This window comes from Ovis aries, chromosome 1, assembly GCF_016772045.2.
Source record: "Ovis aries strain OAR_USU_Benz2616 breed Rambouillet chromosome 1, ARS-UI_Ramb_v3.0, whole genome shotgun sequence".
In the NCBI taxonomy this organism is placed as follows: Eukaryota; Metazoa; Chordata; class Mammalia; order Artiodactyla; family Bovidae; genus Ovis; species Ovis aries.
In genome coordinates this window covers 43,797,535-43,824,122 of record NC_056054.1, presented here as the reverse complement: position 1 = coordinate 43,824,122, position 26,588 = coordinate 43,797,535, and the positions used below count along the sequence as shown (strand labels likewise).

The 26,588-nt window shown below is 43.1% G+C and overlaps 1 protein-coding gene across 1 annotated transcript in view; it reads left to right on the top strand.

The window, feature by feature from the left end:
- WLS (Wnt ligand secretion mediator) overlaps positions 1-26,588 on the top strand; it is a 116,163-nt gene that overhangs the window by 73,100 nt on the left and 16,475 nt on the right. Inside the window, exons 4-10 of the mRNA XM_004002068.5 lie at positions 3,921-4,082; positions 4,986-5,122; positions 10,254-10,422; positions 12,623-12,720; positions 13,080-13,143; positions 15,447-15,590; positions 24,104-24,187. Coding sequence (XP_004002117.1) covers positions 3,921-4,082; positions 4,986-5,122; positions 10,254-10,422; positions 12,623-12,720; positions 13,080-13,143; positions 15,447-15,590; positions 24,104-24,187 — 858 coding nt within the window. The remainder of the gene's footprint in view (positions 1-3,920; positions 4,083-4,985; positions 5,123-10,253; positions 10,423-12,622; positions 12,721-13,079; positions 13,144-15,446; positions 15,591-24,103; positions 24,188-26,588) is intronic.

Sequence of the window (26,588 nt, the reverse complement as noted above, 5' to 3'; positions counted from 1 at the left end):
CTGTGTTTTAATAGGATTTCAATTCCTTCTCTTAAGTTTGATAAAGTTTGAAAGTGACTTCAGTAGATCCTTTCCTTAATGATCAAATGTAGGGTTCCCCCCACCCCAAATTGATCCAGAATTGTTTTGAGTAGGCCCTTGGGGGTAATCTATAGATGAAAAGGAATGGTAGAGAGGAACTGGAGGTAGCAGAAGAGAGATATGTAATATTTGTAGATCTTTGTATGCAGTGGAGGAAATTAATTAAAACCTTTCTAACTGTTGCTGCAAGTTGATTGCATCATTCAAGGGTAAGACTGGTTGGATGTCTAAAGCTAAAGGATATAAAGCTTTTGCATATGGAATTTCATTCTCAGAAAAAGCAAAAAGTCATTTCTCACCTTACTTAAACTCTTAGAGGGCACTGAGAAGCAGAGTCAGGGGAGGTTGTTAAGAAGCCTGAAACTGCTTCTTAATGACAGTTGCTTGATTATCTTTAGGATATGTTGATCTCTTTCAAGAAAGATACCAAACCTTGAAAAGTGTGAAGGAAATGAATCATCAAATCTATGCTTTTTGATTGCAGTGAAATTTAGACTTGAGTCTGAAGATTAAATGAGAAATTGCTTTAAAGCTTTTTAGTCTCTGGTGGATTGTGAAGTTTAAAAAAAAAAAAAAGTCAAGTTGCCACCTGCTGTAATTTGTCCTAATTAGCCAGTCTCATGCTGGATTTAGGGGAGGGCTGAGGGGGCTGGGGAAAGGAAAAGGAGGGAGAGCAGGAAATCTTTCTTTCTAAATGCCCTAAATACTGGCAGAGACAGAACCTCAGTGCATAAAGTCCCCAGCAGGATATGGTGAATTTGTCTCAGACAGGTAGGACAGGCCAGGATCCCAGGACTCTGTGTGTGTCTCTGACCTGTTGGATTTAAGTAAATTTGTCCCATGTGGTGGTGTTACCCTCTGTGTAGGGACAGGGGAGTGGAAGACAAGGGAGTGGACGACCCATGAAGGGGCATTAGAAGGAACTCAACAGATCACATAAATAAACCTTCTTTGCTTTACTTACGGGGCTTCCCTGGTGGCTCAGATGGTAAAGAATCTGCCTGCAAAACAGGAAATTCAGATTTGATCCCTGGGTCAGGAAGATCCCTTGGAGAAGGGAATAGCTACTCACTCCAGTATTTTTCCCTGGAGAATCCCATGGAGAAGGGAGCCTGGCAGGCTACAATCCATGGAATTGCAAAGAGTTGGACATGACTGAGCGACTAAGTATGCATGCATGCTTAGAAAGTGATACCAAATGAGGTGGGTGACCTTCCCCAGCTACCCAGTAAGGGGTGAGGTCAGGACTAGAATTTGAATCTCTTGGCTTGAAGTTCAGTGCCCTCCTTACTATAGCACAATGCCTACCTTCAGGCGTGTCCAAGGCCACAGCATTCCTTTCTTTCTGCTTCATTCATGTGTCCTCCTCCCTGTCAGAGCTGGAGGCTGGACTTGCAAGACTCATGTCCTCAACCCGATTCTGCCATGACTTTTGGGACCTTGGGTAAGACACATAATGAAGACAGTGGCATTAGACTAAATAAGTTTTGTTGCCTTCAAACTCTCAACTTCTGTAAATAAGCTTATTGGAAACACATCAGAATATCCACTTTTTGCTGTTACAAGAGTAGGTAATCAGCTTCCTTAGTTCACCTTCATCTGAGGTGGAATTAGAGCCTATACTGTATTTTCAGCAATTTTGCAGAGTCCTTTCTGCCTTGATATATAAGTAGAAGAGAAGGGAGCAGAGGGGAGAGAAAGATCTATATAGGAGGACTTACCCAGCTTGCAGCTGAGTTTTGGAAAAGGATTCTTTCTACGAAAGAATTTTTAAAACTTCAAATGCATGTCTAATCAACTGGTCATTCTGATAAGAGCCCCTAAGACCTTAGAAAATGAAAAACGATCATGATCAATCAGTGATGTCTACCATGAGTAGGAAAGGGAAGAGTGGAAAAACGTACGCCGGATCTGTACCTACTCTACCTGTTTTTGTCCTTTGTGTCTTCTGTCCCTGTATGAAGGTCTGTTTATTGCACCCTTGAGCTCTGACTGTCTAATAAACCACTCCCCCACCCCCACCCCCAAGATCACAGAAAGAACAGACTCCTTGTTATCTTCCTTTCTCCTCTGGACTTTTTCCTCTGAAGATTTACAAAAACTTTTGGAGGCCCTGAGAATTCAAGCTTAGGAATACCAAATTCCATCCCTCCATCACTTCATCAGAAGGTACCAGGCAAACCTTAAAGCTGAAATACAAACCCAGCATGAAGGCAGACACTTGTCTGGTTCACTGGGAAATAGTCCTCAGTTGCTGAAGCTCCTGCTTCTCCATGCCCATGCTTGTGAGCTTCCCCTACCCCTCAGCTAAGCCACAAAGTGTTGTGTCCTGTGAAGTTGGAACAGAATTTCATTTTCAAAAGCAAGCTGTGCCCCTACTCACCAATCTCCCACTGCCATGTGCTGGCTGGTACCTCTTAAATTGCTTGGCAGGAAGTCCAGGAGGCCTTCCTAGCCATAGTTGTTCAGTTGCCAAATTGTGTCCAACTCTTTGTGACCCCATGGACTGCAGCACGCCAGGCTTCCCTGTCCCTCGCCCAAGTTTGCCCAAATTCATGTCCAGTGAATCGGTGATGGCATCCAACCATCTCATCCTTTGTCGCCCTCTTCTTCTGCCTTCAATCTTTCCCAGCATCAGGGTCTTTTCCAGTGAGTCGACTGTTCACATCAGGTAGCCAAAGTATTGGAGCTTCAGCTTCAGCATCAGTCCTTCCAATGAATATTCAGAGTTGATTTCCTTCAAGAGTGGCTGGTTTGATCTTCTTGCAGTGCAAGGGACTCTCAAGAGTCTTCTCCAGCACCACAATTTTTCGGTGCTCTGCCTTCTTTATGGTCCAACTCCCACATCCACACATGACTACTGGAAAGTCTGTATCCTTAACTATACAGATTTTTGTCAGCAAAGTGATGCCTTTGCTTTTTAACACACTGTCTAGGTTTGTCATGACTTTCCTGCACAGAAGCAATCGTCTTCTAATTCATGGCTGCAGTCACCATCTATAGTGATTTTAGAGCTCGAGAAGAAGAAAGCTGTCACTGCTTCCACCTTTCCCCCTTCTATTTGCCATGAAGTGATAGGACTGATGCCAGGATCTTAGATTTTTAAAAACTGAGTTTTAAGCCAGCTTTAAAAAGTAAAAAGGACTTCCTAGAAACTGTGTTAAATGTTTATTTAGTTTCTACTCCCTTCTGCCATTTTGTCTTTTGGGCAGTTAGAAAGATTTAAAGGTAGAAAATTCCAAGTGGTCATCTCTATCAACCTAATCTCATTATTCCCCTCATCCCTTTGAATCTTCCCCAATTCCAAGGCTCTTTTAGTTGCTGCTTCTATTTTTTTGGTCAAATCAATAAAAAGTAGGTGTTTCCTGCTTATTGTAGCATCTCCTGCAGGCCAAAACTAAATAAATGATCATGATACAAGAATGTGATGAACATTAGCAAGGACTTCCTCCTGAACATTTAAGGAGTTGACTGTTCCACAAAGCTATACAGTATCTGATAGTACGCTGTAAATTAAAAGTTCTTATAGCCCTTATAGACCAGACTAGTCTGATGTGAGGCTGTAATAAGGACTGAAGAGCTGAGAAAGGTGTTGAAATAGAAGAAATCCCTACTTGTTACCTGAGATTTCTGGTTCCACCTCAAATGTGGCTGGGTTTTATTTTGGGGAGGGAGGGTGGCAGCTTATATAAACCCAGGTACCCTATTATGTGTACCTCTGAAGTATACATTTAAGCCTTAGCTTTTTAGAGTTGGTGATATGAGTCAAAGGCAAGACAATTCAGACCCAGTTTATTGGAAATGGTGACCTTGCCTCAAACCCTCTACTCTTCTTACAGACCGTAGAACATGAGGGCCGTTACTATGAATGTGATGTGCTTCCTTTCATGGAAATTGGGTCCGTGGCTCATAAGTATTACCTTCTAAATATCCGGCTGCCTGTGAATGAGAAGAAGAAAATCAACGTTGGGATTGGAGAGATAAAGGATATTCGGCTGGTGGTAAGCGAATCTGACTGATCACAGTTGTGGTATAGGTTCTTACCATTTTGTCTCTTTAGTAGGGAAGAAAGTACAATGTGGAATAGATTTTTTAAACCTAATTTAGGTTTTTTTTAATCTAAAAAGCAACTGCATATTTATTGTAGAAAATTAGAAGCACAAATAAACACATAATAGAATATGAAAGTTATCTGTAGTATCCTACCATCTTGAGAAATAACCATTTTGAGGTTTTGCTATTATCTCCTTCTTGATTTTTTTCTATGTGTGTGTGTGTGTATGTGTATGAATATATTTAAAATTGTTCCCTTCTAGAGAAGGAAATGGCAACCCATTCCAGTATTCTTTCCTGGAAAATTCCATGGACAGAAGAGCCCAGTGGGCTACAGTCCATGGGGTCACAGAGAGACACAACTGAGAGACTGAGCTCAATCCTTCTCTTAAAGAAAGGGAAGAGATCATATTCAACTGACTCTTCCATTCTTTGCTTTTTTTAAATTTAATGGTATATTATAAATATAATATAAATATACTTTGCGGTACTGCTTAGCTTTCCGCAGTATGTATTCACCTTAACATATTATGCCAGTGCCATCATTTGGGGCATCTAAGATAGCTCCAATTTTGCAATGCAAACCTTGGAGAAAAATCTTTGATCATGTTCCTAATCATTCCCTTAGGATAGAGTGAGGCTATCTTCATGCCTTTTGATTTAGTTTTATACAGTGCCTGAGGAGGGGTTGAGGCGAGTGTGAAGACATTACCTGCTGTGAATGTTAAATCTCTTGATCTTGGAAGTTCAGCAATAAAGATCTCCACTTACTGCTCTTCAAAATGCATCTGCTGGTAGAAAATAACACCAAGATATATTGACCTTCAAAGTTATGATTGGTGTCTATCTAGGGAATTCACCAAAATGGAGGCTTCACCAAGGTGTGGTTTGCCATGAAGACCTTCCTTACACCCAGCATCTTCATCATTATGGTGTGGTATTGGAGGAGGATCACCATGATGTCTCGACCCCCAGTGCTCCTAGAAAAGTAAGAGCTGATTTTGCAGCACTCTTTAAGAAACACTGGCACAGCCTGCCATGCACCTGTTGCTGGGAATCTAGTTCAAGTGGTCAGTGTGTTATTTGGACTGAAGATTTGACTCCTTTTTCTCCTTCAGCTTTTACATGCAAATTATTGTTAAATCCTAAGGGCTCTTCTGCTCTCATATTTCCAGCTCTCTGTTCCATCTTTGCTCTTTCACGTTCTGCATCAGATACATTTCTCTGCAACAGTGGATGAACTGCATTGGTGCTCACGAATCCCAACCCCTCTCAGCAAGGATGATTTTCCTGTAGAGATAGCCCCTTTCTCTCCCACATTATTGACTTTTTGCCTTCTGTTGGATTATTCCCATTAATATACAAACACACTCTTCCATCCCCATTTGTAGTTAGAATTCTGTGTGCTTCCCCTCAAAGCTACTGTGTCATTTCTTAGCTGATCTTTACAACAAAATTCCTCAAAAATCTTGTGTATATACCTTCTCCTGTTTTTTCTTGAGCCCCTTCCACCCCTTATTAAAATTATTCTTAACAGGATCACCAATGACCCCCGCCTTCCAAATCCAGTCCTCAGTCCTCACTTTTTTTGACTCGTTGTCAGCATTTAGGTCACATCTACTATATGACCTAAATCAAATCCCATATGATTATACAGTGAAAGTGACAAATAGATTCAAGGGAATAGATCTGATAGACAGAGTGCCTGAAGAATTATGGACAGAGGTTCATGACATTGTACAGGAGACAAGGATCAAGACTATCCCTAAGAAAAATAAATGCAAAAAGGCAAAATGGTTGTCTGAGGAGGCCTTACAAGTAGCTGAGAAAAGAAGAGAAGCAAAAAGCAAAGGAGAAAAGGAAATATATACCCATCTGAGTGAAGAGTTCCAAAGAATAGGAAGGAGAGATAGGAAAGCCGTCCTCGGTGATCAGTGCAAAGAAGTAGAGGCAAACAACAGAATGGGGGAGACTAGAGATCTCTTCAAGAAAGTTAGAGATACCAAGGGAACATTCCATGCAAAGATGGGCTCGATAAAGGACAGAAATGGTATGGACCCAAAAGAAGCAGAAGATATTAAGAAGAGGTGGCAAGAATACACAGAAGAACTGTACAAAAAAGATCTTCATGACTCAGATAATCACGATGGTGTGATCACTCATCTAGAGCCAGACATCCTGGAATGCGAAGTCAAGTGGGCTTTAGAAAGCATCACTACGAACAAAGCTAGTGGAGGTGATGGCATTCCAGTTGAGATATTTCAAATCCTGAAAGATGATTCTGTGAAAGTGCTGCACTCAATATGCCAGCAAATGTGGAAAACTCAGCAGTGGCCACAGGACTGGAAAAGGTCAGTTTTCATCCAATCCCAAAGAAAGGCAATGCAAGGAATGTTCAAACTACCGCACAATTGCTCATCTCACACGTTAGCAAAGTAATTCTCAAAATTCGCCAAGCCAGGCTTCAATAGTACATGAACTGTGAACTTCCAAATGTTCAAGCTGGATTTAGAAAAGGCAGAGCAACCAGAGATCAAATTGCCAACATCCATCAGATCATCGAAAAAGCAAGAGAGTTCCAGAAAAACATCTACTTCTGCTTTATTGACTATGCTAAAACCTTTGACTGTGTATATCAGCAAACTGTAGAAAATTCTTAAAGAGATAGGAATACCAGACCACCTTACCTGCCTCCTGAGAAAACTGTATGCAGGTGAGGAAGCAACAGCTAGAACTGGCCATGGAACAACAGACTAATTCAAAATCAGGAAAGGCGTATGTCAAGGCTGTATATTGTCACCCTGCTTATTTAACTTCTATGCAGAGTACATCATGTGAAATGCCAGACTGGATGAAGCACAAGCTAGAATCAAGATTGCTGGGAGAAATATCAATAACCTCAGATACACAGATGACACTGTCCTTGTGGCAGAAGGCAAAGAAGAACTAAAGAGCCTCTTGATGAAAGTGACAGAGGAGAGTGAAAAAGTTGGCTTAAAACTCAACATTCAGAAAACGAAGATCATGGCATCCAATCCCATCACTTCATGGAAAGTAGATGGGGAAACAATGGAACCAGTGACTAACTTTATTTTGGGGGCTCCAAAATCACTGCAGATGGTAACTGCAGCCATGAAATTAAAAGACGCTTACTTCTTGGAAGAAAAGCTATGACCAACCTAGACAGCATATTAAAAAGCAGAGGCATTATTTGCCAACAAATGTCTGTCTAGTCAAAGCTATGGTTTCTCCAGTAGTCATGTATGAATGTGAGAGTTGGACTGTAAAGACGGCTGAGCACTGAAGAATTGATGCTTTTGAACTGTGGTGTTGGAGAAAACTCTTGAACAACCAGTCCATCCTAAAGGAAATCAGTCCTGAATATTCATTGGAAGGACTGATGCTCAAGCAGAAGCTCCAATACTTTGGCCACCTGATGGGAAGAACTGACGCCTTGGAAAAGACCCTGATGCTGGGAATGATTGAAGGCGAGAGGAGAGGGGATGACAGAGGAGGATATGGTTGGATGGCATCACTGACTCGATGGACATGAGTTTGAGCAAGCTCCAGGAGTTGGTGATGGACAGGGAGTCCTTGCCTGCTGCAGTCCATGGGGTCACAAAGAGTTGGACACGACCGAGCAACTGAACTGAACTAAAGTGTCAGCATCTGGCAAAGCTGATCACTCCCTTTTTTTTCATAGAGCCTCCTCCACATTCTCACGGTTATTCTCCCTTTTGCTGACTGTCACTCAGTCTCCATGACTGTTTCCAGTGATCTTTCCAACCTCTTAAACTTTGGAGCTGAGGCTCGGTCTTTGTGTTGCAGGAAGGGGGACCCCTACCAGGCCCCAAAACTGGGCTCTTGTCTAATGTGCAGAAATGAATTGTCTAAGGAGGCACATCTCTTGCTTTGCCAGCACATGTGTCTCCTCAGACAATTCATTTCCGACCATTAGACAAGAGCCCAGTTTCAGGCCCTGGAATGGGTCCCCCTTCCTGCAACATTTGGACCTCTTCTCTTTACTAGCTATGTTTGTTTCCCTGGTGATCTCATCTAGTCTTGTGGCCTTAAAAACCTTCTGTACTCTGATGCTCTTCATGTATATGGTCAACTTCAGCTACTCCCAACTCTGGACCCTAGTATTTCATCCATTTACTTAACACCTTCATTTACGTAGAAATGTACCACATACAAAGAAAAACACTTGTCTTCCTCCCACTTCAGACTGGCTCCTCTTTGGGGCATCTTCATCTTAGAAAATAGCAACTCTGTCCTTTCAGCTGTTTAGGAGCAGCTGATCAGACATGGAGGAGGCATCCTTTACTCCACTTTTATTCACACCCCTCTTCTAATATGCCAGGAGATTCTCACCATTTCCATATCTACCACCCTGATCTACCCCTGATTTCTCATTTCTCACCTGGATTATTGAAATAGCCTCTTAACTGCTCCTCTTATTTCCATCATTTTATTTCCTGCAGTCTGTTCACACAGCAGCCAGGCTTTTTCTTTTAAGTAGAAATTGGATCATTTAACTGCTCTGTTCAAAGCTTTCTGTTGGATTTTCATTTCCTTTACTCTGGCCTGTAAACCCTCAGTGATCCGGCCCTTCACCACCTCTAATTTTATCTCCTATTCTTTTCACCGCAGGCCATCCACCTTGATGGTGCTCAGACATGACCAGCATGCACTCTCTTTAGGGCCTTTGCACTTGCTTTCCTCTCATCTGAAATGCTTCTTCCCAGATAGCTTTGTGGCTCAATGACTCATTTCCTTCAGCCCTAGTATAATTTCTGTCTTATAGGCTTTCCCCCATCTACCTTATTTAAATTGCCTCCCATCACACTCCATTCTCCCACTTGGCTTTTTTTATACTTCTTCATAATACTTATTCTCTATTTATCATCATTCCCTCTCTACCCCTCTGCTCACCCCATCTGAATACAAGCATCACTAGAGCAGGACCATTGCCTACTTTGTTTACCTCTATATCCCCAGCATCTAGAATCGTGACTGGCACACAGTAGGAGCTCAGTAAATATGAATTTGTTGAGTGAATGAAATGATGCTGCTTCATTTTTTAACCTTCTTATTGGATCCTCAGTCCTTTCAGGATAAATTTCAAATTCTCTAATAAGGTATTCAAGTTTCTTTACCAGCTCAGCCTTTTTATATATATTTCTCTGGTCTCATGGCCTATCACTTCCTGATATGTTCCATAGTCAGATCCCCAAATGCTTCAGGCTCTTCTAGTCTCCATCCAGGCTCTTGCCTCTGTTTGGAATTCCCTTCCACCTCCCTAACCTTGACTTACAACTCAGCTTAATTTCTGTCTCTGTCAAAGAAGTCCTGGTAGCAATCTATTGTACTCATCTGTCATATTGCTTGTCACACTTTATCTGGTTCAGCTACTGAATATCCATAAAGGAAAGAACTGGTCCTATTCATTTAGAACTGGACCATAGAAGTGGTCCTATCCATGGCCCTAACAAAATGCCTGATACATAATTTATGTTTAATAACACATGGGTATGAATGAAAGTATGGATAAATAAATGAAATTTTGATAGGGAAGTGGCAATTAATGGGAGAAAAGCAAAATAAAAATCAAACAAGCAGCTAAACTAATTTGTATTTCATATCGTTTGGAGTCATGTGTTATTGAAATTAAAATGCTTGTATGATTCATAGTTGCTGAGAATATCATAATAATGAGTGTTCTTAATGATCAGGTTAATGATACCCTGAATAGGTAAGAGAGGATAATTATTGGTATATTCAATGAGGTCTGTGTAAGAAGGCAAGGGAGGGTGAAAACATTTAGGAAGCACTTGATCTGAGGCGGCATCAAGATGAAGTTCAGAGCATTCAGGTTAGGTTCAGTTACTGTGTAGGAGGATTAATGCAACAGTCGTTCATTCTGCAGTGGCGCAGAAGACGACATTTAGCTTCTCCATGTAGATACTTGTTATAATGAGAGCAAAGAAACTGATCATATGGCTTCAGTGCCAACATGGGGCATCTCATTTCCCAAAACTGAGTTTTGATTTTTAAATAAAAAATGTTTTGGCTTCCAGATAAATAAAATAGTTTTCCTCATGTTTTCTCACCATCAGAGTCATCTTTGCCCTTGGGATTTCCATGACTTTCATCAACATCCCAGTGGAGTGGTTCTCCATTGGGTTTGACTGGACCTGGATGCTGTTGTTTGGTGATATCCGACAGGGCATCTTCTATGCAATGCTTCTCTCCTTCTGGATCATCTTCTGTGGTGAGCACATGATGGTAAGTGCACCCTGGGCAAGGGGCAGTGGCGAGACAGAATAAACTAGTGGTTATAGGAGGAGGCTCAAGAGCCCCAGAGACAGACTCATGGTTCAGCTTCCTGCATTACCACTTATAAACTAGCTGGCACGTGACTTAATTGCTCTCAGTCTCAGGTTCCTCATCTATAAAATGGGTTTTAAAGGCTAAGGTGTAGGGTTTTTGTGAGGTTTAGATGAGATAATGTGAGTAAATATTTAGCATCAAGTAGATGTGCAAACATTAATGATTATCAACATTTCTTGTCCTTTGACTTCAGCTCTGCTTATCCCCAGGACCAAGGTAACCACCAGAGAATGTGGGCCTGGCACTTTCCAGCTGGCAATGTGTTCAGGTGGCCTAGTAACCCCTGTTACCCAGAAATGCTGACCTCTCTGGTGTCAGTTTGCACAGACACCAAATCATATTTCAAGAGGCATTGATGATACCGTGGATAAAAATAAGAATGGTGCAGCCATCACGCTGTGGCTAGGATGATATGCCAGTTGGATCCTGGTCCTTGGGTTAGGCACATGAGCCTCGTAGTAGCACGGACTATTTTTAAATTCCATTTTATGGCTTCTGAAGCCTTGCAGCCCTTCCAGGAGAGCAGTGAGAGGAGAAAGAGGCTTTTTCTTACAGCTGGGTGGCACTGGGGGTTCTCCAGCAGCTGCACTGACCACAAGCCCTCGTCAGCATGGATGGGAATGGAGGGGACTGTCTGTTTTCCTAACTGAAAGAAACCTCTTACACTTGAACATATTTTAATGCTTTCGAGTCTTTATTTTGTCCTCTGGGAACTACCCCACCTTAAAAAAGACCGGTGATAAGTCATATTGCAATTTAAATCTGAAAGGGTTCTTTTGTGGATCACAGAACTTCTACTACCTAAGGTATGTAAGGGAGCGAAATTTGCTACCACAAAGCAAAATATCTCTTTGGCGCATGAATTATTTCTAGCTGAAAACAATCAAGGTTCAAAAGACTGGAAGACGGCTTCCCTGGTGACTCAGTAGTAAAGAATCCGCTTGCCAATGCAGGAGACATGGGTTCAATCTCTGATGTGGGAGGATCCCACATGCCTTGGAACAACTGAGCTTATGTGCCGCAACTATTGAGCCTGTGCTCTAGAGCCCGGGAGCTACAACTACTGAGCCCACATGCCGCAACTGCTGAAGCCCTTGTGCCCTAGAGCCCATGCTCTGCAAAAGAGAAGCCACCGCAATAAGAAGCCCACACGTCACAACTAGAGAGTGGCCTCTGCTTGCCGCAACTGAGCAAAGCCCCAGCAGAAATGAAAACCCAATAGAGCAAAAAAAAAAAAAAAAAAGACAGGAAGAAACTTTGACCTTCCCCTTAACTGCCTAAAAGAATTTCGGTAGATGACCTGTTTCCCTGAAGAGAGCTATTACCAGGTGGTGAAGGTGAAGGTGAAGTCGCTCAGTCGTGTCTGACTCTTTGTGACCCCATGGACTGTAACCTACTAGGCTTCTCCGTCCATGGGATTCTCCAGGCAAGAATACTAGAGTGGATTGCCATTTCCTTCTCCAGGGGATCTTCCTGACCCAGGGCTCGAACCCGGGCCTCCTGCATTGGAGGCAGATGCTTTAACCTCTGAGCCACCAGGGTATCACCAGAGACACCTGCAAAGAATATGGACTGGGTGGTGGAGGAAAACTCAAGGCAGGGCCTTAAAGATCAGTTTACTACCTGTCTTATTGTCTCAGCATGGCCCAGCAAACATTTGTTTACCAAACGTTTGCTTTTCTATCTCCACGTGAATTGCCTTCTTCCTCTTTGAAGTCCCAAACCACTACTCCCAACATCTTTTGTCCTTAGCTGAAGACTGGTATTAAGAGGTGAGGGTCAGTGATCTGGAGATTAGGTCAAAGTATTTATGAAAGCAAAACAACAAATGGATCAGTTATTTAGATAATTTCTGGAAGATGTTGAGAAAGAATTTATAAGACTCTGTGATGTAATTTTTTTAAAAAATCAAAAACTATGTGCAATTTAGAGAAATTTTTTCCATTTGTTAGGACTGTGTTGTTGTTGTTTTAATCTATATCATGATTTGATACACAGGAGATAGGCAGCAAGGATTGTTGGATGACTGACTCACTTGTAGAATTGCTTTGCTTTCCCCTATCTTTTTCTCATTTCTCAACTTGGTTTTCCTCAGGACCAGCATGAGCGGAATCATATAGCAGGGTATTGGAAGCAAGTCGGACCAATTGCTGTTGGCTCTTTCTGCCTTTTCATATTTGACATGTGTGAGAGGTAAGCAGGGGGCCTATGGAACTCTGGACGGAAATGCATGTCACTGGGTTCGCTTTCAACTCTTTAGAAAAAGTATCTGAAAAGGCGGAGGAGGTGATTGGGAGCCTGTAGGTTGAAAGCATGGACATGACCACATCCTCAGGTTAGCACTGGGATTAAGAGACAGAGCTCTCTAGAGATGCAAAATATTTGAGTTAATTGTATTCTTCAGACTTTGTTTCTCTCTACATTCTCTGCAACTTAGCCTGAATACAGACACCACCCCTCTGGCTGAAAAGCTGAGAGTGTATAGAAGGGAAAGCTCCCCTTTGCCTCTGTATTAATTGTGTCTTGCTTTTCCGTCTCATTTCTCTTTGTAGAGGGGTACAACTGACGAATCCCTTCTACAGTATCTGGACTACAGATGTCGGAACAGAACTGGCTGTATCCTTCCTTGATGGGCTCAGGGTTTTGTTTCTTCCTGTAGCCGCCTGGTCCCCAAGATAATTTTCTAAGTCTCACTGATGCTTTCCATGTGTACTCAGCCGGGGCTTTGATCTTCAGACCAATGATAACAGCACAATTAAGGCAAATAATGAGGAGAATTAATGCTTGCTTTCAAGCCGGGGTGAGAGCAGGCAAAACAAGGAGGTTGCAGCAAGTCCACACAGCCGAGGCATCGGAGTGGCTAGTCTTGCCGCTGCCTGTCTAAATGCTCTATTATGTACTTGTTTACCACAGACTGAAGCATGACTGGTTTTTCCCTGCAGCCACGGAGGTTCGTCTCAGGGCCCCCGTTACTGACATCGTCTGTGTGCCAGACTTCTCACAGTGACCTTGGTGTGCTGGCATCCGATGCCGCTGCTATTCATTTCCAAGACCAAGTGGAGATAAGGCTAAGGTGATTAGTTCCAGAAGAGTCACCCAGGCTTCTGGTTGGTTGGCATAAACTCTCCGAGTCATCTTCATGAAGCAGAAGCGACAATCTTAGCTTATCCCTTTTAGGATGCTGGATTTAAACATTTTATCTTCCTCAATAATATGTTAAGTGCTTCAGGAAAAAAAGACTGTCCTAGGGAGAAGAGAGAAAGGCTTGAGTTGTATTCTTTCTTGATAATATCTTGTCATATGCTGATAAATTAGCTTTGTCCAGCCATGGTCTTTATATTGGCTTAGCATCACAAGAACTTTGCGAGTAAACTAGATCAAAATTATCATTGCTTTAAAGATGAGAGAATTGAGCTCCCCATTTCTGCCATCCCCCCACCAAAAAAAGTTAGCTGTACCACCTGAGGACTGTTTATGATCCTTAGTCTGCTTCAACTCCTCATTTTTCAGAAATGCTGGAGGTCCAAGGAGGCAAATAATTAGTCAAGTCTTGCAGCAAGTAACTCTTTTCCCTTCATTCAAAGGCACCATTGATTTTAGGAAAGGAGTGTAGTAGTAGTTAATTGCTCAATTGTGTCCAACTCTTTGCAACCCCATAGGCTGTAGCCCGCCAGACTCCTCTGTCCATGGAATTCTCCAGGCAAGAATACTGGAGTGGGTTGCCATTTCCTTCTCCAAGGAAAGAAAGAGAAACTGCATTAAATATATTATTTAGTGGAATATGGGGCTTCCTTGGTGGCTTAGATGGTAAAGAATCTTCCTGCATTGCAGGAGACCCAGATTCTATCCCTGAGTCGGGAAGATTCCCTGGAGAAGGGAATGGCTACCCACTCCAGTATTCTTGCCAGGAGAATTCCATGGACAGAGAAGCTTGGTGGACTACAATCCATGAGGTCGCAAAGAGTTGGACACAACTGAGTGACTAACACTTTCATTTTAGTGAAATATAAATGCTGAGTTCACCCTTGTTTAATTTTTTTCTTAAAATATGCTACTTGGCCTGAAGTTATAGCAGAAAAAAGTTGGAGTCTGGTCATTTGCCTCCCAAGTCCGATCACTCCACCCCAAGCCTTGCTAATTGTCAGGTTAAGTTTTGAAGGTCGGCCTCAGAGCATATTGCCCCCGCCCTCAACTCCCACCTTGGCCATGTGTCCTCTGCTCCACATTCCATCTGACAAGATGCTTCTTGTGTTGAGAGAAGATTGCAACAGAACTTCATCTTGAAGGTTTCACTTCAGTACCTTCAGCCTCATGCCCAGCATCCCTTATGGCCACAGTTGCTGCTACTGCCTCCAACCCCCACTCCATGCCCTGCAAATCCAGGGTACCTCAACCTCCTTATAAAAATCTGGATACTAGGCCAATGGTTTGCAAACATGGTTATACTTGGTTTCCTAGCCCTTGGAAAACCTGATCCTGTAGATGTGCAGTGGGACCTGGGCACCTGTGTCTTTACTTTTGTGGTGATTTTAATGCAGCTTTCTACTTGATCAATATTTTACAACCAATATCCAATATTTTAGTGCTTTTCAAACTTAACTGTGCATATGACTCTCCCTAGGACCTTGTTAAAAGGCAGATTCTGATTTAGTAGGTCTAGGGTGGACCCTAGACTCTGTATATCTAAAAACAAGGTTCTGTCCCTCTTGTTATCCAGCTTAGAAAGCTATTTGGAACATTCTTCACTCACTGGCACTTCTATGTTAGGAAACCTCTCTGATGTTGATATTAGAAACCCAGGTTTTAATACTTTATCCTCCTGAAAATTGCCTACATATTTGGAGACATAGAGTGGTACCCTTGAGTGGAGTGCTTGAGTCCATGGCGAGCTGGCCATTTCCTTGACTGGACACCCTCAGATGGCCTTCATCATCGTGGCTGGGATCTGCCTCTGCCTCTACTTCCTGTTCCTGTGCTTCATGGTCTTTCAGGTTTTCCGGAACATCAGCGGGAAGCAGTCTAGCCTGCCAGCCATGAGCAAGGTCCGGCGGCTGCACTATGAGGTGAGCAGGAAACGGGGAAGAGGGCAGGACGGTAAAAGAATGGTGTGGCTATAGCACATGACTAAAACTGTTAGAATCAACTACGTCCAAGATGGCAGAAGATTTGGCTTCCAGTAGACCTTGAGCCTCATTATACACTAACTGTAATACATTCAGTTCAGTTCAGTCGCTCAGTCGTGTCCAACTCTTTGCAACCCCATGAATCGCAGCACACCAGGCCTCCCTGTCCATCACCAACTCCCAGAGTTCACTCAGACTCACGTCCATCGAGTCAGGGATGCCATCCAGCCATCTCATCCTGGGTCGTCCCCTTTTTCTCCTGCTCCCAATCCCTCCCAGCATCAGAGTCTCTTCCAATGAGTCAACTCTTCGCATGAGGTGGCCAAAGTACTGGAGTTTCAGCTTTAGCATCATTCCTTCCAAAGAAATCCCAGGGTTGATCTCCTTCAGAATGGATTGGTTGATCTCCTTGGAGTCCAAGGGACTCTCAAGAGTCTTCTCCAACACCACAGTTCAAAAGCATCAATTCTTCGGCGCTCAGCCTTCTTCATAGTCCAACTCTCACATCCATACATGACTACTGGAAAAACTATAGCCTTGACTAGATGGACCATAGTCGGCAAAGTAATGTCTCTGCTTTTGAATATGCTATCTAGGTTGGTCATAACTTTTCTTCCAAGGAGTAAGTGTCTTTTAATTTCATGGCTGCTGTCACCATCTGCAGTGATTTTGGAGCCCCCCAAAATAAAGTCTGACACTGTTTCCACTGTTTCTCCATCTATTTCCCATGAAGTGATGGGACCTGATGCCATGATCTTCGTTTTCTGAATGTTGAGCTTTAAGCCATTAGTATAAGCTAAATGACATACCCACCAGTACCATGACAGTTCTGAGGCTAACCCATAAAAGACCAAAAAGTGGGTGGTGGCCCAATTCCTGGAAATCCTTACCTCTTTCCCCAAATAATTGGAATAATCCTCCCACTGTCTAGCTTATGAACTTACCTAGTCCATAAAAACTAACCACACCATGTTTCAGTACCTCTTCCCTTCTGAGATGGCCCACACTGTGTCTGTGGAGTGTGTTTTTCTCTAAATAAATCCATTTCTTGTCTATCACTTGTCTCTGAAATCTTTTGAGGCAAAGCAAGAACCTCAAATTCATCAGCAACATACTGGTGAAGCAAGCCAGGAGGATTGGGTAAACCTCAGCCTCTGGCTTCCATGCCGCTCAAGAGGCACTGCCTTACTTCCTGCCCTTACTTGCCCACTCTCTCCCTTACTCTCTCTCTTTTGCTTTCTTACTCTGTCGCCATTTAGACTTAGCCTGTCACCTCCCTTGCCCTTTGAGAGGTGCTGCCTTACTCTGCTGGAAATGGGGAAAGAGAGATCTGCCAGGCATTTTCAAACCTTGCCACTTGGTCTTCCACTTCTTACTGTTATATATGCACAGGGCATGTCAGGGAAAGTCTCCAGCCATCCTCACAGGATGGGAATCGAGCCATACGATGTTTGCCCTTTGGGTTTACCTTACCCACCATATAAGTAACTGTTAACAAGTGCAATTGTGTAAAAGCATGAAATACAGCCTAAGAGTTTGTACCATGGGCTGCAGTTCCTTTGGGAGCTCCCTCAAATAGTAGGTCATTGGTGCCCTTTACCTCTGGGTCTTGGAACGGCAGGGGGTGGTCCTGCTCCACTTGGTGGTAACCCTCCTGGTGTTAGCTGGCCTCCTCTAGGGTCCACCTGATCCCACCGTGCCCTTGTAGGGCAAGGCAGGAGACTCGAACTGGGTTGTTGCACACACAGCTATGCCTCTGGGGTGGCACGATGCAACAATGACCTGCATTTGCTGTGCTTGACACCCTCGGGGTCCTGTGATTGGGAATGTCCTTCCAGTGTCCTGGGGTCCTCTCTCCCCCTACCTACAGTCGTGATGTCTCCACCTCTGCTGCCGTATCTGTGCCTGCACCCAGCCCCACTGTCTGCTGACCAGAGCACGTGTGGGAAGGCACAGGAGGAGGATGGCACTGAAGCCCCAGGGATGCTGCCCTCAAAACAGAAGGGGAAAGAGGTTTATTTTTTTCTTTTTCACACACCATCTCCCTTAATGGCCAGTGCCTGTTTTCCAAAACTTAACCAGCCTTTTAGAGAAAAAGGCTGGGACTTACATAGGTCTTAGAATAATGAGGGGGCTTCCCTGGTGGCGCAGCAGTAAAGAACCTGTTTGCTGATACAGGAGACGCAGGTTCGACCCCTAGGTTGGGAAGATCCCCTGGAGGAGGAAATGGCAACTCACTCCAGTATTCTTGCCTGGGAAATCCCATGGACAGAGGAGCCTGGTGGGCTACAGTCCATGGTGTCACAAAGAGACACAACTTAGCAAGTGAGCACACACGCAGAACCAAGAGGATGTCCTTCCAAAAGCAGCATAACCTGGAACAGAGGGATTAATCTATAGAATCTATAGAGAAGCCTTCAGGAAGGTCACTCATGCTGGGTACCATGGATGTCAGGATAGGACACGGGCCCCACTGCTGCCACAGCAGCAAGTAGCTAACTCGTTGTGGATAAAGTGGACAGGATAGGTGGTCAGGAGCACTTGGAACCAGTCCGCTCTCAGAGAGCCCCCATGGGATCTTGTAGTGATAGTGTTCCTCTCTGGTACAGGAGCATTCTCTCCCTGAAGGAATGATGGGGAACACCTCCTGCATCCCCAAGAACTCACCCCTGCGGTGCAGTTTGAGTCGCTGGGACCTGTCTTCTCTAGATTCTTTTTCTAAGAAGTAATTTTATTTATTTACTTTTGACTGTGCTGGCCCTTTGTCGCCATGGGGCCTTTTCTCTAGATGCAGTGAGCAGGAGCTATTTTCTAGCTGTGGTACTAGGGCTTCTCATTGCAGTGGTTTCTCTTGTGAAACACGGGCTCTAGGGCATTCAGGCTTCACTGGTTGTAGCAGGTGGGCTCAGCAGCTGTGGTTCCTGGACTCTAGAGACGGGCTTAGTTGCTCAATGGCATGTGGGATATTCTCAGACCAGGGATCGAACCTGCATCTCCTGGACTGGCAAGCGGATTCTCTACCACTGAGCCACCAGGGAAGCCCTCTAGATTCTTTAAAACACAAGAGCTCATTTGTTTTTGTAATGAAGCCTGGCCCCAGTATAAACTGATGAGGCCTGGCCAGAAAATGGGAGCCTCAGCTACAGTACCACCCTACAGTTAGACATCTTTTTGCAAAAGGCAGGAAAAATGAATAGAAATTCCTTATACAGGCTTTTATGGCCCTAAGAGAAAACCCAGAGCTATTCAATTTCCATGTTAGGGAAACTTGCTGACGGGGACCCATTCGGACTACACAAAAGCCACCTCTAGTGGCACCCCTGGAAGAACACAAGCCACAGAGAGAAGACCCAAGTCCCAACACTCTTCTGCCATCTTCAGCCTCTGCCCTGCCTTTTAAGCGTCTTTGCCCTTCCACCACACTCAATGCAAAGCGTCTTTGCATTTCCACACACAAATGCAGCCAGAGCCTCCTTGCCCCCTTCAGAAAATAGTAGGTATGCCTCAGGGAATTACCCAGCTTCCACACACCTTATTCCGTATCTGACCTTAACCAGTGCCTCATCTGCTTAGGTAGATTCTCAGAGGGCTCTAGCTGGTTCACCGAAGAATTCTAGGCACTGACTCTTTCCTTTGACATTACCTGGAAGGATGTAAATTTTATCCTTTTCCATTGCTGCATCAGTGAGGAAAAGGCCCATATTGGGGCACAGGCTCAAAAATATGCTCATGAATTACACATTGCCCAGCCGCATCGATGCCCTGTTGGCCTGAGAGCCGCGCCTCTAATGGGTCCCAATTGGGACTATCAGCTAGGCCAGCCTGGTGTTGCTGGTAGGCATCCTTTGCCTCATTAAAGGGATGAAATGATGCATAATTAAACCTATTAACTATGGTAAGAGATCACCCAAGTCCAAGATGAAAATCCAGCCCTATTTCAGACTTGATTATTTGCAACGTACTTCATTAGTCAGCCCCTGACATCTGTTAGAAGCTTCAAAAACTTGCCATGGGGCCCCAGACCCCTCTCAATCTTCTTATAGACCCAGCCTTCAGTGTTTTTAACAATAAGGAGCATGCTGAGGAGGAAAAGAAGAAATGCAGGACTTCAGGAAGGACAACAAGCCAGGCTTTTGGCAGCTGTCATGACAAGATCTAACCTACCTCCGGTTACCCCAGAAGTACTCTCAGAAGACTCCCACCAGGAAAGGGAGCATGTTTTAGCTGTGGGAACGCTAAACACTAGATCAAGGAATGCCGTGGAAACATGTCCCAGCCTCCACCCTAGCTGCCATGCCCAGTTTGTAAGAAGATGGGGCACTGGAGGAGGGGATTGCCCCCAGCTCTGAAGGAAGTGAGGAAATTCCCCCTGCTGGTCATGGCAGTGGTTGATTGACAGGACCTAGGACCTCCCAAGGGCTCTGAGAAGCCAGTCATCACCACATGGGAGGTACTACAGGTGGGGCGTTGATGTTAGCAGGTAAGCTTGTCCAATTTCTAGTGGACGTGGGAAACACTCTGTCCAGGCTTCTCACACTGGGTCCCTTGCCCTTGAAACCTGCTCTTTTGCAGAAAGAAAGCTAAAACTAAAACATTTTACCACCCTTTTAACTTGTACCTAACTCTCAAAACTTTCAAGTTTCTTGTCTTGCCTGAATACCCCTAACCCATTATTGGGAAGTGATTTTCTCTTAGCTTTGGGGGCAACTCTTACTTTCTCTGAAGACCAAAGTGAAGGAGTGTTTTTGACTGGACTGTGTATTATATGAGACATGGATGATCCAATCCAAAATATTCCCTCAGAATCTGAAAAACATAGATCCATAGGAAATCCCAGGGAAGGCAAAATTTGTCACTCCTATAAAAATCACCTCAAAGGAAATGAATCACTTCCCTTCTAGGCACCAATACCCCATAAAATCAGAGGTTCGATGAGGCCCCAACCCCTAATCTAAAAATTCATTGAATACAGGCTTTCGGTGCCATGCCAATCTCCCTGTAATACGGCAAATACTACCTGGTCTTCAGGAGCCCTTATCTCTGGCATCTTTTTAAATGCAAATTTTTAAAAAGGGGGTAAGGTAATTTAGAACTGACTAGTCAAGGATAAATGGAAATCCTAAGTATCTGTAAACACCAGTAAGAAAGGGTTTGAAAGTGAAGTCACTCAGTCGTGTCCAACTCTTTGTGACCCCATGAACTGTAGCCTACCAAGCTCCTCTGTCCATGGGATTCTCCAGGCAAGAGTACTAGAGTGGGTTGCCGTTTCCTTCTCCAGGGGATCTTCCTGGCTATCTAGATAAGTGACCTTGATTTGTTCCAACTGCCAGAAGCCCAGTTTGAATCCAACCCCTTGTAACTGATGGATTTTACATTTTTGTAACCGACTCAGGGCTGAAATTTTGAAATGGGAACTATGAGGTATCTGTGTTTGCATGTTTGTATATATCTGTGTTGTAGATGTATGGTATTGCCAAAAGGAAATTAAGTGCTTATAGTAATACGAACACTCAGAAGACTGGCCAGAATGAAGTTCAGGTTCGTGTCATCTGTAAGATTTTCAGTACTAAACAGATATCTGGGATTGGAGGTGCCTAAATTTATTGATTTGATTGATATAGGCATGTCTTTAGTGTCATCAACATTAAATATAATACCTTTATTGTACCTAGATTTATTAGAGGTCAAAAAAGACCTCATTCTGTCTTTTACAAATTTGTCAATAAGAAAATTAACTTGATGTAAAAAAAAAAAAAAAGCTTTTAAAGTGGGTTGTGTCTTTTCAGTAAAAAAGTTATAAGCAGTGGAATTGCATTTTATTAAGGGAAAAGAAAGTGTGTCTTCTAGTTGTTTCTGGATGGAAAAATATAAAGTGATGGATACAGACAGTCATGGAGGATTTGTGGAAACTGGACCCTGAGAAAAGGGAAATTCCATGGCCAGAATTGACTAAGTTTGGAATACATGTAATTGAGTAAATTAATTTTAAAAGTAAGTTGGTGTAGGACCTGAATTTGGGCTTTCTCTTTGTTAAAAGGACAAGTTTTCTTAAAATGTTGAATTGCCTATGATAACAGATTTAAAATTTCTTTGCCTTTAAAATCTTTTATTGTCATTTTGGTTAAGGTACAAATATTATCTCACAGTGACTTAGATCTTATTTGATCAAGTGTTTTAAAACTTTTTGACAAGCTTCCCAAATATTGAATTTTAATTGAAGTTCTTTTGATTTCCAGCTAACTTTGGGATACTTTAGAGGGTCCCTGAGGTATCTCAAAGAGAAATATTTGACTAGGATTATTTGGTATGTTAATTTAAACGGAATCATTTGTAATTCTGGTTACTGTAACCAAGTTTCATTGTTAATTAAACTGTAATCAGATGTTTAACCTTGTGTTTTTAAGTCTTTTATCATTTATAGATATTTTTGTACTCTGTTGCTGTTACAAAAAGTGCTTCATCATCAAGGAGATTCATATAAAGTCTATGGAAGCTGTTACAACAGTTCCACATCAAGATGATGGCTACATGAGGATTCCAGCCCATACCAATTTAAAACAAGACTCTATCCTGCCCCTGCAGCCCCTAGATCAGGCACTCAGAGAATTTTACTCCCTGACAGGCAGGGTCGGCACCGCTACTCAGCCTTGAAGCAGTTACAGCAGGTAGTTGCCCCTCTGCTTCCCATGAGAGTATGAGTATAAAACTGAGAGGGGAATGGAGCCAGAAGGGAAGGGGGCAGGGCACAACCCTTAAAAGAATGATATGGCCCTAGTTCTTGATATGACAAGGACTTAGAAATAACAGTGTCCAAGACCAGTAGGAGCCTCATTATGTGCTCATTGTAGTACATTGGCACGTTAAGTAATACATCCACTAGAACGAGGACAGTTCTGAGGCTAACCATGAAAGACCAAAAAGTGGGCGGTGGCCCAATTCCTGGAAATCTCCACCCTTTCCCCAAAATAATTGGAATAATCCTCCCACTCATCAGCTTATGAAATTACTCAACCCATAAAAGCTAACCATGCCCTATTTGGGGACTCTCAAGCCTTATGAACTGGAGCAGACTCTGTGGATTGTGTTTCTCCCAAGTTTTTCTCACTTTCTGAGATAGCCCACACTCGATCTGTAGAGTATTTCTCTCTAAATAACTTCACTTCTTATCCATCACTTGTCTGAATTCTTTTGTGACGAAACAAGAACCTCAGATTCACCAGAAACAGCACATCTCTGGACTCATTGAGAAACTGGTGCTCACTGACCCCTGCTTGATAAGAACACACACACACCCACCTACCCACACACACCCCACTATGCCTGGAGATGGGGGGGATATGGAAGCCTCTATTTCAAATACACAGAGATTCGCATGTGTTATAGGCTGTCTGGGCAAAATAAAAGGCTAAATCCTGCTCTGAGAGGCATCTGGCTTTCTGGCTTATCTAGGTCTTAGAGTTTTCTGTGGTATAAATGTCTTTCTATCCTCAATAAAGAGTAAACTTGTTCAGCAAGTTCTTCAGCTTTGGAATGGAATGTGGGTGCGAACTAGATAGGAGACCTGACTAGTAGAATTGGGATTTGGCTTGGAGTGAGGCTTTATTTAAAATTCTCTTGCTGAGAATCAGCCTTTAGAGTAGGATTCAACCCAGGTGATCTGATTTCAGTTAGCCAACTTTTCCCTAAAATATCCAGCAGGTGCTCACATAGAGTTAGTTCAGTGATCTCTTTTTACAGATCATGCCCCTATTCAAGAGACGCACTAGACAGACTGACATGTCTGATGCAGGCAACACATTCTTAATTTTTCAAGGATCCCTTGGGCTCATGCCACTTCTTTGGAGGCATAGGCCTCATTCCTTTGTAAAAAGAGAAACAGAAACTGCAGAACTACAGGGTTTTCATAGACAGCAGAAATAAGAGCCCCTGAATAAGAGGCCTCTCTCCCTGAAACACAGGTTCCCTCAGTACTCCTTGCTGGAAAGCGGGGGTATTTTCAGAAGCTTTGCCCGTGACTCGAACTGGAATGACACATGAGAAAATGCAACCAAATCCACTTCATGTTGATTAATATGCACATTTCTTTTTGTTCACTGGAGCAGAATTTTATTACAACCGCAGAAAACTTGGATTTGGTAACTTTGAACCCTTGCAGAGAAGCATAACCAGCTTAGCAGGGAAATTAGCAGCCTCCTGACGTGCTGTGAATGTAATTTCCCAGGCTCTGGTATCACTGTTTCATGAGAGATAAGAAGCTAGGAAATATTTGGCCCAATAAATTTTTCGGCCACATTCACCTCTGCAGGAGAAATGTTACGATGTGAAATTATTTTACTGTCACTCTTAGAGATTGGTTTTACAGATTTCTTTAAAATTAGCTTTTGATAGGTTTATATTTTGAGGAACGGATCGGTGGTAGAGTGTTAAACTGCTCTTTCTCTCTTTCCTAACAGGGGCTAATTTTCCGGTTCAAGTTCCTCATGCTTATCACCTTGGCCTGTGCTGCCATGACTGTCATCTTCTTCATTGTTAGTCAGGTAAGTGGACCCCAGGAGGTCAGGATGAGAATGTCCTGAAAAGGTGCCTGCACTTTACAGCAGATTCTAGAAAGCTGCTGTGAAAGGAGTGAAGAAGCTGTTAGGCCGGGCAGCTCATCAAGCTGTTTGTTTTAGGCTGCTCTGATTTAGGACTTGTTATCACTTTTCCAGAGGCAGACTGAATTTTCCTTTCAGTGCAGTCTCATAGGAGGAAAAAGTTAGTAAATAAAAGCCTGCTGCTAGATTGAAGGGCACTTGTTTCATTCACTTAAGAGAATAACTTTTCAAGCTCCGTAGAAGAATAACAATGAGCAAGTATTAATTTGATTTGATCCTTATCTAGCATTAACATAGATCCTTTTACAGTCCGTCAGCCATTCTTTATAATAATTATATTGCTGCTTACAACATGAAATATATTTCAAAAGTCCCCTTGATAGAGCTTTATCCTTTTGCTGCTGCTGCTGCTGCTAAGTCGCTTCAGTCATGTCCGACTCTGTGCGACCCCATAGACAGCAGCCCACCAGGCTCCTCCGTCCCTGGGATTCTCCAGGCAAGAACACTGGAGTGGGTTGCCATTTCCTTCTCCAGTGCATGAAAGTGAAGTCGCTCAGTCATGTCCGACTCTGTGTGATCCCATAGAATGTAGCCCACCAGGCTCCTCCATCCATGGGATTTTCCAGGCAAGAGTACTGGAGTGGGGTGCCATTGCCTTCTCCGATCCTTTTGCTAGTTATTTCCAAAACTCAAAATTTTGCTATACTTGAAAATCTCAGTCATGATAATGATTTTTAAATATCGGTAACTTGTTTTGGAAAGTGGAAACTACTGTTTAAATCATGTGCTGTGCTTAGTCGCTCAGTTGAGTCCGACTCTTTGCAACCCCACGGACTGTAGCCCACCAGGCTCCTCTGTCCATGGGGATTCTCCAGGCAAGAATATTGGAGTGGGTTGCCAAACCCTCCTCCAGGGGATCTTCCCAACCCAAGTATTGAACCCAGATCTCCCGAATTCAGGCAGATTCCTTACCATCTGAGCCACCAGGGAAGCTTACGTATCTATCATTCTTTTGAGCTTCACAGAAGTCTTTTGGGTAAGTAGGATATCCCAGTTTGCGAGAATATGAAATTTAATGGCCTTAGAGACATTTCCCATTGATGCTGTCTTCCACTGGGTGAGCTGGAATGGATTACTTAACAATTCCAAGGATTAATTTTCTTATCCATAAAATGGTGGTACTGTGGTGACAGTACCACCTGAAGTAGGTGGCTGTATGGACCATATGAAGTAACGCTTATAGAGGGATTTGTGGACTGCCTGGCACACTGTGAGCATGAATAGCTGTCCTCTTATGAATAGCAACAAGGTGAATGTCGTGTCAAAGGATGTCCAGTAAGTTAGGGACCAGAATCCAATCTTTCTGATTTTCTTTACCAATTACTCTGTCATCCCTATATTTGGCTAAAATTAAGAATGTTAGTGGTACAGGTATAGCCTTATGACAAGACTTGCCCCATTCAGCTAGCAAGCTTCCTTTTAGGAGAGGGGCTCCTAAGCTTTTTGTGTGTTCTGGACCCCTTAGGCAAACTTGGGTGAAGGCCATGACCTTCCAAATATCCAAAAGCCTCTTCTTTGAGTGTTTTTAAGTAAACAGAATACTTGGATTTAAAAGTGAATCATATAGATAGATGGTATATATTTGCAATTATACTTTTACAGATATTTCAGATCTGTAGTATTGATATGAAAATATGATTTCTATTGGAGACAAAATTGCAGGTGGTGCTAATACTACGGAAATTTATTTGTTCACAACGGAAAGAAATGGTAACCTTTCAGTTAGAGACTGGTGAGAATAAAGATATAATTTTTTCTCACTCTAGTTCATGGACCCTTGAATTCTATCCAGGGATACTCAAGGGTGCCTCTAACCTCTAGAGCCCTGTTGGCTATGTCTGCTGGGCAGAGCTAGTGCTGCTGCTGAAGGCTGAAGTGAGTAGAAAAAAATAAATACGCATACATATCTTAGGAAGTTCTGTTCACCACCTTTGCTTTGACCTATAACAGTGCTGTGTTTGTATCAGACTGTTTGTTTATAAAACTTTGGAAACTTTACTTTCCACTCAGAATTTCAAATTCTGAATAAGTTTTTTATTCAACCAGCTGAGGCTCCAACAGAGCCTCAGACCAGACTTATCCCTTGGTTGATTCCTTCATGTGGCCAAAAAGCTTTCTAGTCCTCCAGTCCCTCAGTAATGCACGGTGACACGTAATACAGCCAGTTCTGCAAGGCTGAGAGAGCAGGACACGCTCTTGGAGAAACAGAACCTTGAGGAAGGTAGCTGAGGATTAAAAGGTATTACCAAGATACGTTCTCAGGGAGACAAAAAGAAAGGGCACT